This window comes from Semicossyphus pulcher, unplaced genomic scaffold (assembly GCF_022749685.1).
Source record: "Semicossyphus pulcher isolate SPU_LCO1_2020_fin unplaced genomic scaffold, fSemPul1.0.p SCAF_2, whole genome shotgun sequence".
Classification (NCBI taxonomy): Eukaryota; Metazoa; Chordata; class Actinopteri; order Labriformes; family Labridae; genus Semicossyphus; species Semicossyphus pulcher.
In genome coordinates this window covers 25,480,857-25,491,543 of record NW_027211693.1, presented here as the reverse complement: position 1 = coordinate 25,491,543, position 10,687 = coordinate 25,480,857, and the positions used below count along the sequence as shown (strand labels likewise).

General features: G+C 39.9%; 1 protein-coding gene across 1 annotated transcript; it reads left to right on the top strand.

The window, feature by feature from the left end:
- Nucleotides 1-228: 228 nt before the first annotated feature.
- il12ba (interleukin 12Ba) lies at nt 229-3,698 on the top strand. Its single transcript, XM_069670380.1, has 8 exons — nt 229-445; nt 1,021-1,108; nt 1,198-1,482; nt 1,586-1,688; nt 2,047-2,282; nt 2,378-2,550; nt 2,700-2,821; nt 3,611-3,698. The coding sequence occupies exons 2-8, from the start codon at nt 1,021-1,023 to the stop codon at nt 3,648-3,650; spliced, it is 1,047 nt and encodes a 348-aa protein (XP_069526481.1). The 5' UTR covers nt 229-445; the 3' UTR covers nt 3,651-3,698.
- Nucleotides 3,699-10,687: the final 6,989 nt, after the last annotated feature.

Below are 10,687 nucleotides of genomic sequence, written 5' to 3'. Positions count from 1 at the left end.
GAACTTGTCATGCAGCCTGTGGTCGTAACGTCGCCTATGTTACGTGTGAACCTGCTCTTAGATACCATCGTGTAAAAAAAGACAGGTGCTCACTAAAATGAAAATGAAATAAGGAAACGTGCCAACCTCTAGGTGCTGCACATTACAGCCTAGCAAGCAAACAACTTAAGTGGGAATACATATCCAAGAATGCTCCTAAAAAATGATAGTTTGCAGAGTTATAAGCGTAACAAAAAAGGACTGGAGCAGTATGGGACGTGCTTTACGTTGGAGAACGTAACACATCCCTGATCATGTCGCCTTCAAGGCGCTCTGGAAACCGAACTTCCTCTGGACTTTTTCTATTTGAGGCGACGTGGGGGAAATGAAATTTCACTGTCACTCTTACTATAAAAGTCACTCATAATCAGAAGAATCGCCATTTATTCTGGAAACCTATGCCAAGGTAAGATGTCTTTTGACTAATCTGCTAAATAGATGCTGCTTGTTAACAGGGAAAAGTTGGTATGAATCCACTGTAATATAAGGGTACAATGTTTTAGCTGCAGGCTTAAAATAGGATACATTTTATAATGTAAAAACTGTTTAAGCATTAGTTAATGCTATAAATATAAAGTAGCAGATTCTATGATGAATTTTTGTTTCATTTAATTTCATAATTATTTTTATGAAATAAGTTTTCTGATAAATATTAGTTTGTTTTAAGTTTGCATGGATGAAATCATAGCTAGTATGTGTATCTTTTGTGTGGGGCAGTGACTTAAAAATGTTTCTTTATATTAATACAAATTAATGTGTGTGGGTTTTTTTATGTTAAGCATGATTATTGTATAATAGGTGGTTTTAGACTGGTTTTTGGAATTTGTATTAACCTGCTTTTTAATGTGTATGTTGCCTAATTACAACAGTATCTAAGTCTTTTTGTCTTATTAGAAATTAGTATATTATTTTCCTCGTGCAATTTTTTCAATAAAGTTTTCTTTATTTGCCTTCACCGCCTCACCTCTCTGTCCTATTCAGATGAAGTTACTCGTTTTCAGCGTTGTCTGTGCATCTCTCCAAATCAGTCGCCAGAATCCGTTAAGCCTGTGGACTATGCTGCCCAACAGTATGTATAATCTCAGTAAAGGCAGGCTACTCAGTCATAGCACAAATAATTCTTTTTTTGACCCTCTCTCTGTTTGTGTCCTCTGTTAGCTTTAGTTGTGGAGGTGGATGGCTCTGAGAGCTACCTGCCCCTGAGCTGCCTGCAGCCAGAGGAGCTTGCGAGGAGAGGCAAGGAGAGCCTGGATATTTTTTGGATGAAGAACGGTGTGAAAGATTCACAGAGGGGAAATGTATATCAAGTGCGGCTGCTGGAAAGCATAGGAGGGGGCAATTACACCTGCCACAGCAGGGAAGGATCACTCCTCAATCACACTGAGGTCCTGATCCAAGAGGACGAAACTATGAGGAGGAAGAATCTTGTGAAAACCGACCACGGTACAGTCTCATTTAAAACTTTTTACAGATAATAAATTGCCTCTTTTTCATTCTTTGTGGTCTATCTCTACATATTTATGTGTTTTTTTTTCCTCCTTTGAAGATTATTTAAAGTGTTCTGCTCAAAATTACAACGGAGAGTTCCACTGCTCCTGGACCTGGCACAGCAGTCGGTTTGGCAAAGTAGCGTTTATCAAGGCTCGACGGTAAGCTCACAAACTGCTGAAATCTTTCTGTTCACTCTCCAATAAAAACACACTGCTCAGAGTTATGTCAGAGCCGAGACTACTAAGTTACCCAAAAATACCTTCATCTGAGAGGAAATATAACAACATAATTCTTTTTTAGCAATTAAGGGATGAAGGTCGTGTCTTGGGATCAGATATTTATATGAGAAGAATAACAATGCTTTTAAATTATACTTGTTTTGCTTCTGCAATTCTTTAATCTCCTCTCTGTCCATGAGAAGTTGCTCCAGCTTGTTGGCATGAAAGTCAAAGCCAAAATGACTAAATCAGTCTCATCTGAGTAAAAAAAAACCCAATTTTTTGCTATTCACCGCAGTGCCTCTGACGCTGATAACACCCAGTGTTCTGTGGACACCAGCGGTCTGCATTGGAGATGCTCCTCGGCTCAGAGTAACTTCAGCTGTTCAGTCAACAGCAACGGAAACAGCATCACATGCCAGGACGAGCGGCACTGCCCCTACGCCGAGGAGACCCAGCAGATCCTCATCACAGTCTACTTGAAGTTCATCGTGGTGGAGAACTACTCCAAACACTTTTACCTGTCGGAGATCGGTGAGACACAACGCTGAGACACTTTTATTTACCTGCGCTTTGTTTTGAGCTCTTTGTTTTTATCTCACTCTATCTTTCGCTTTCACCCTCCACAGTGAAACCCGACAAGGTGCAGATCAGAAAAGTCAACACGACCATGATAGAGTGGAGTTACCCGAGCTCGTGGAGCAGTCCCTTCTCCTACTTCCCCCTCACATTCCAGATCACACAGTTCAAGAGGGACTGCAAGAGGTGTGTTAACCCATGCACTGACGCCAAAGCCAAAAAGGTAAGATTCATTTTTTATACAACTAAATTGAAGTGAAAATTATTAAGAAATGTCACAAAAATCCCACAAAAAAAAAGAACTGCACTCAAAACCTCACAAGAAAGAGCAAATGATACACAACCCGAGTAATGTGTTTTTCTTTTTCTTAGACCCGGACAGTCCACTCTCCAGACATCTGTCAGTTTAAAGTCAAGCACAAGGCAAAGACGGTCTGTGTCCGAGCGAAGGATGCGCTCTGTAACTCACAGTGGAGCGAGTGGAGCCACTTAAGGTGGGTGCCTCCCAGTGGTGGAAAGAGGGAGATTCAGATTTGAGCCCCGCTCTAATGCTTACCAAGGGCGGCTGTGGCTCAGCGGTAGAGTCGGTCGTCTCTCAATCAGAGTGTTGGGGGTTCGGTCCCTGACTGCTGCAGTCACATGTCGAAATTTCCTCAAGCCCCAAATGGCTCCCGGTGGCATAGCCATCAGGCATGAATACATAGATCCTCATTGGAAATTGGCAATAGGACTTTGCCATCAGTGTGTGAATGGGTGAATGGGACATGTAGACATGAAAAGCGCTATGTCAGTACAGTCCATTTACCACTCATCCTCAGTGCTTCCCTGCTTCCTCCTTCAAGCAAACAGGATAGTGTAGACCTTCTCAGTAGCTTTTATTCTCTGCCAGATTGTCTGTTGTGCTTCACAGCCCGTTTGCCTGCCTGTCTTTTTTGCTTCCTTCAGAAAATTACATTTCACTGCTCACTGCTTTTTCTTTTGAGGGTCGAAGATTTAAGACTTAAAGTCTGCTTGAGGGATAATTTGTACACAGATTTTTTCACAGATTTGATGCTTTATATCCACACGAAGTTGATGTGAGTTTTGCTGCGATAAAGAAAATATGCTGACTGCTTTACTTATATAATAACTGATTGTGCTCAGATTAAGAGGATGCTTTCCATAGCAACCATCTTGACAGCATCAAGCTAGATCACGGGAAATGACATAATGGGTCCTAATGTAGACGAGGATGTTCCTTCCATTTTGAATAATAATTTCCTTGTTTTTTTATATCGTTACAGATTGAGGAAAATCAACATGGACGATAACAACTATCAGTGAAAGTAAAAACGAGCGCAACAGGACGGCGCATCTATAAACTAGACCTTAAAAGCTTTCATGTTTATTGAATTACTTTTATACTTATCTTGGATAATGCTGTTTGTATTATGCAACTGTTCTTGATGAAAAGTGAAGAAATAAAATGATTAACAAAATATTTCTTGTGTCAAGACATCATTACCGTGCTCCTCCTTTTGATGAATGTTGAATTCCCATTTGTTTCACCGTTACAATCCTCGTTTTTTTTATGGAAACTTTGTGCAAACTTTCTTTCTTTGATTCTTTTAAGGTTGCTACCTTTCAACCTTGTACATTTTTAATAGAGAACAGAAACCTCAATATACTGGTTTTTATTTGACCAACAAACGACAGGTTTAAATGTCATAAGCTTCTCTGGCTTTTCCCATAACCAGTCAGGTGAGAGCGTGGCTTTTAGTGGAAACTCTCGACCTCACACAAACAACCAACAGAATCATTATTTAACTTGTACCTGTTTGTTCTCTAGAAGAAGATGCGGGATGTTTGGTCTTTCCTCTCACATGCCAAGAGAAGCATGTAGTTTTTGGTTTGCCTTCCCGTCTCTCTCTGGCTCTTCATATCCTACTCCTGTTTGAAATATTGATTTGAAACGTTCACCATCAAATCAAAATGTTGGTATTTTCCTGCATCCCCTTTACATTATAAGAAATATACGCGGTAAACACCTAAAATGTAACACTGAAAATGGTGACAAACTGAAACGATCAAATTTTCTGTCAAATTACGGCCCAAGCACAGAAGTAAAAGAGTTTTAATATCTACTATTCAGGATCCATGAACTTTGTACAGCAGTCTGAAAACTGAGCTCTCAGACAGTTCCTCAATATGCTTTGTTTCAAACATCTCTTTTAGGGAAATACATTGTATTGATAGACCTCTGCAAAAGGTCTGGAGTGTTTGCTGTGAGCAGCACCAGTCACTGCTGGGATCTGCAGTAACTTCTCCTCCTGACAGCAGAGGAAGTGTCTGTTACCCAGCTTTACAATGACAGTGATTCAACTGTAATTCCCTAACAGTGTGATGGTAAATTAGTCCAACCTTTGTGTTAGTCTAACCTTTTTAGCTTGTGACCCCTCATCACAGCCCTGGCTTAAAGAGTATGAGCAGTTTTAGAGCGCTGGTGTAGCTCAGTGGTTAAAGAGCGCAGCCCGTGTTCAGAGGCAAAGCCCTGGACACCACAGCCCTGGGTTCGACTCAGACCCTCGGCCTTTTGCTGCCTGTCACCCCCCCACTCTCTTTCCCCATATTTCTGATCCTATCCGCTGTCCTATCAATATAGCCAAAGGCCAAAAAATATCTTTAAAGTATGAGCAGTTCAATGAAAACATGATTTCACATTCCTTCATTGATTCCACTTAAAGCATGTTGTTATTTATGCCCCCAAAAATGATACATTTGACTACATCTGGGGCTTATATATTGTTTTTTATTATTACTGTCATCATCCATCAGCTTGTGGCCCTTCACCTACTTCAATATTATAGGAAAGTGAAAGAATATGGAGGAAAGTATTTGAGTAGAATGACTATTTACTCAAACACATTTTATTTAATTATTTTTTGTGTTAAAGTAATATAAAAAATAGATAATTAGACCTACAGACTGCATAAGTAGCTGAAATGAGCCAACCTTGACAGCATTGTTAATGTGTACTGTGCACTGTTAGTGAAACTAATAATAAATGGGTCCTATTATTTAATCAATATCACACTCGAGGTCGTGTTGTTATACTGAATATCATCACGGCTGTGATTTGGCTGTGATCTTATTAACTACAACATCACAACCTCGAGTGTGATATTGCTTTTATACAACGGCGGCAATAGTAGCTCAGTAATAATCAACAACAGATTATTTCTTGCGTCACTAACTCAACTAGTATTTCAACTTAACTGAAACTGAACTTTTGTTGCCAAGCAACCGAAACATTCTCCTGCACTGTGTCTACAGGTGACCACAGATCAGCTGTTTCTATCATGAACATTTATCTGTATGTTTTAATGTATCACTACCCAGTGAAATAAGAGTCTGCTGTGTGATTCAGAGGTACCAGCTTGATCAGTGTAGACATACACGCTCTGCTGTAATGTTAATTAACAGTATTCAGACCACCTGGCTGAGGCGGAGTGATACACGGTGTTAAAAGTCCCAGTTATGTCATGGAATGTCTTGGAACTAACTGTTGTATAATGTAATTTAATGTAATTTTTTGATTTGATTAGGATTTATCCTTTTACATACCAGAATACGAACAACAATAATGACTGGTCTGCAAGGTGAAAAGAGGTGTTACCAGTCCGTGCTTTAACATTTGGATGATTGGCCTGTAACACTTAAAAGACAGAAGACCACGGCAGGTTTGAACTTTGAAAAACTACATGTGTCTTTAATAATACAAATCAGTAAATAAAGTAAATGTACCAGGCACAAGTAAGGTGACAAATGTTTCTGTTTTGGGGGCAAATTTGCCGTGTTTTGTGAAGGATCTTAGATCATCTTATTGATGGGGAAAAAAACGTGGCTCTCATCACTACTAATCCGCGAAAGCAAAACAAGCGCATTATAGTATTACATCATGGGACTCATTGCCAGGTCAGATCCAAACCATCTGAAAATTCCAGCTCAGTTATTACTGAAGCGGATATGCAGATTAATTTATCGGCAAAATTCCAGCTCACATTGAAGAAAAACCCCAAAACACACCTACATCAGTGAGCCGCCCTGCCCAGTATTGGTCCACAGATTGTCTGGTCAGGAGGTTGTGGTGAATCTTCTCTTCACTTCCCCGTCACAAAAGCAGAAGAGGTGAGTTTATGTAATACTTTCAAGGCACACTTACCACTTATACCAAACCAGACCTATATATATTTTGGGGGGGGTGCTTTATGGGGGAATTTGTCAGATTTTTGGTCAATGTTTCTTCTTTTGTCCAACTATTTCCTCTTATTCAAGAAGTCAATGGGATGAACAATGAGATGTACCGTCACTATTGTAATGAGTGCTGTGGGGAAACTGAAAGTGAAGTTGGAACATGAAATGTATAAGTACATCTGTATGAGAATGTATTTATAACTTCTTGGTTACTGTAATTACAACGGGGAAAAAAACTAAAATCTGTACCCTGATACAGTAAAACCAGTGAGTGTTTGACTAAGGTTGAAATAAAACGGAAACTAAAATACAGTACAAATACAATATCTGCTGATACAGAGAACATCATCACTGGGACTTTTAACACCGTGTATCACTCCGCCTCAGCCAGGTGTTCTGAATACTGTTAACTAACATTACAGCAGAGCGTGTGTGTCTACATTGATCAAGCTGGTACCTCTGAATCACACAGCAGAATCAAGACATACAGATACATGAACATTATAAAAAAATGTACAACACCACTCCCTCTCATGTGATGTTGCTTAATCGAAAAGAACAACCCAGTTTAATCTCAGTTTAAAAGATACTTTTATTAGGTTTTTCAAGTAATCCATATTTCTCTATAGACGTGAGCACGTCAGGCGAATATAAGTGGTAGTAAACGGGTGAAACTGATACAATGAAGAGGATAATGAACGGTACATTTGGATTCACCTGTGACCCTGGTTTCTGTCTCGATAGAAAGATGTATTGCGTTTAGAGTATGTCTCATGATTTCAGGGAAACTAACAGCTGCATGTCTGAGTAGCAAAGATCAAAGGTCACAAATAAAGTCAAAGTGTGTGATTCACGCAGCCATCTGGCATGCTGACCTTTCCAGTCCGGATGAGGACCCTTTGATACACTGAACTCTTCTTTTAGAATATCTGAAAACAGTATGAAGGATTTTAGCATCCCAACCACTAAGTAACAGTCACCAGGATCTCAGTGCACTTCATAGGAAAAAATACGGTCTATATTTAGAAAGAATAGCATCAAACATCCATGTATTTACAAAAGGCCCTGGTGATGTCAGGGAAACAAACTACTTCTACACAAAACTATGTTTGTTTTTCCAGACTTTCCTCTAATCCCAGTTTTTATTACTTGCTTGTTTACTGGATAAATTTAGGGTCTGTCAGGCCTCCCAGAAATTATTTAATACAACGAAAAAAATGTGTCTTTGGCTGAACGGGTCACAACTCGCAGACAAACAGAGAGGAGGAGCGGTAATAACAGACTGCTTTTTGAATGGGTCACAAGCGGGTTGAGAAGCACTTTGAGTAAAAGTCCCAGTCAGTTTAAATATTAGTGTTTGAAATTGTATTATTCTTCGTTAGCAACTTAAGCACATTTTGTACAGAGACAGAAGTGTTTGTCTTTTTAAAATGAAAACAATACCTGAGGCATCTTTCTGTTCAATAATCAAATAGAGAAGTTGCTTTTTGCCTTCAATGGGTATGACATAACTTCCCCTGCAAAACCGACGCTCATGCTCATCATTAACTAAACTCTAAGTCAGCACTTATTCATTACAGGAACAACTAAATCAAAAAAATGAACATCTCTCAAATGTAAACCCCCCCTATAAGACGGGAAGACATTAAAACTGTAATCACATTATTTATTCCAACAGTTCTCATGTTGCAGCTGCACCATCTATTACATTCACTACTTGTTCTCATGAATCCACACACTCATTGACCTTGTCCACATTTGTTGACCATGTTAATTAACGGGCGCAGAGAAACAGCTATTTGGACAGATGGCATTTAAATGCACTCTGTTTACTATGCAAGTGATACATTGGATAATACAAGTGGCTTATAGTGCAGGCCAAATGTTGCAACGTTAGTGGTGCAGTGTCCTTTTAACGCCGCTAGATGGCAACATTGCACCAAATAGAGTGAAAAGGGTTTTAGGTTGACGGATCTGCGAGTCACCTGGAGTGAAGTGAGAGGTCATCATTAGGAGGTAACGCAGAGATGATGCACAGAAGTGAAAAAGAAAATAATTTATTACATGTTTTTGTTTATTAGTAGAAACGTTAACGCTTCGTTTTCTTTTTTTTTCTTTGTTTAATTTTTTTCTTTCAGTTTAGCAGCGGTTAAATATTTCCTTACATGTTCCGGAAGCCATTTAACCCCCGTGATAAGATTACCTTTAGCACATTTATCAATCACATAACATTCTGCTGCTATCTTGTCTCCATATTAGACGTTTAACACCCGTATTTGTATCCTTTTATGTCTACTAGAGAGCATATTGCCAGACATAAGGCCCATTCTCATAAGCATATGTCTGATTTTTACAACTAGTCATTTTTTATGAGTCCTCGATTCAATCAGGCCATTATTATCATCAGCCCAACCTTTTGATTTACGCGAACATCTGCTGGTTGTTCCGGAAGCGCACGGCAGCGCGTACTGCTCCTTTCTGATCACTTACTTCAAAATGTCTAATAGAGTTATAACACGGGGTTTTAATAGCCCTCCCATATGTGGACACTTGAATAGAAGTCGCATAGACACACACACACTCGCACACACACACACACACACCTTTGCATCGTTTAAATGGCGCGCACATTCCCGCCCGTGCGTAATGGCCGGAGATATTGTGCAAACCTTCCTGTCTGGGTGCCATGGAGTTAGTAAATCACAGCATTAACATGGCTGGATCATCGGGCCCCAACTGACATCTGTGATTTTGGATACTGAGACGGTGATATTTGGGCTAAGAGTGTGTGTTGGGGCTCGGGGATATAAATATATGCCACCCCAAGGGGCCAGGAGGGTCCGCGCGGGCCCGCATGCCGACCAAGGCAGACAGATCATGGCGCGAGAGTCGGCCACAATCAAACAAATGTGCTGAAGGATCGCTCTGACCGTGTGTGTGTGTGTGTGTGTAAAAGTGAGGCAGTGTGAGAGACATTTTATCTCACGTTGCTTTTATTTATCACTATTTATTGTATGGTGTACTCACGTGGTGGAGGGCTCACATTTCTCCTCCCCCAGCAGGAGACATAAATAAACAGCTATAGACAATGATGAGGTGATGAGGGGTGTGGTGTGTAAGCTTGACCGTTTATGGCATTTATCAGAGAGTTTAGACTTCTGGCTGCACAGTAGATGCGGAAGTGCTGCTTAAACATGTCTTATAAATCCTAGAATAAAAGTAAAACTCGTTTAAGATGAGAGAATTACAAAATAAAAGCCTTTTATTTTAATGAGGGTGCATTTTGTTGTGGTTTTATATTTTTCTGGGGCTCTTAATTGTGCTGTTTTCCCAAACGCTTCCCAACAACATCAACGTGTCAGACTGATTCATTTCAACAATTCTTGATAAAATCTTAATTTTCAAACTCGCTCCTCTGATAAAGAAAAAGCTCCTCTCTCATTCCTCCCATTTCATTAGAAGAAACCAAACAGTAGTTATCGAACACATGGCCCCCTGACAATTCAATTTACCAATTTAACATGAGTCCGTAATGATGAAGGGGGAAGCAGGACTGATGAGGAGACCTCTTACGTCCTCGCTTTCTGCAAGCTGCTCTTTGCTGTGCAGTTTTCATGCATGTGAGCCCACTGTCACGAGCCCACCTTCACGGCTCTGTGAGCAGCCATGCAAATATTTATTTCACACATTTTTTTTTTCTTTTTCGAAATTATTGTTTTAGAGCAGTTATTTTAGACTGATTGCATTTTTTTTTGGACAGCGGGCCAGAGCAGAGTTTAGCTGTAATCCTCATATTTATGTTGGATTCAGCTCTGAGTCCCGCAAGATTTCTGTAATGCATCTAATCAAAGCTCATTTCTAAGCATCGGGCTGTAGCAGAAAAAATGTGCGCAGCGGCTGCCAGGCTTTTTGGTGAGCTGAAACTTTCTTAAGCTCATAATCTGGCTGAGTTGATACACTGAATGAGCTCTTAGACTGTTGTTCCCCTTCTTGTTAGAAAACAGAGCATTTAAATATCATCTCAGGTGTTCAAATCAAGTCATTCTGTAGAAACACTCGTGCACAACGTAAAGTAATAAAAAAAAATATGGGTGTTGATTTAATTGTTGCGCATAATCCTTAAAGTA

Coding starts and splice junctions, on each gene's coding strand:
- il12ba (XM_069670380.1), top strand. CDS start 1,021: ATGAAGTTACTCGTTTTCAGCGTTGTCTGTGCATCTCTCCAAATCAGT. Junction 1,483..1,585: donor TCTTGTGAAAACCGACCACG/GTACAGTCTCAT, acceptor CCTCCTTTGAAG/ATTATTTAAAGTGTTCTGCT. Junction 2,283..2,377: donor CTTTTACCTGTCGGAGATCG/GTGAGACACAAC, acceptor CACCCTCCACAG/TGAAACCCGACAAGGTGCAG.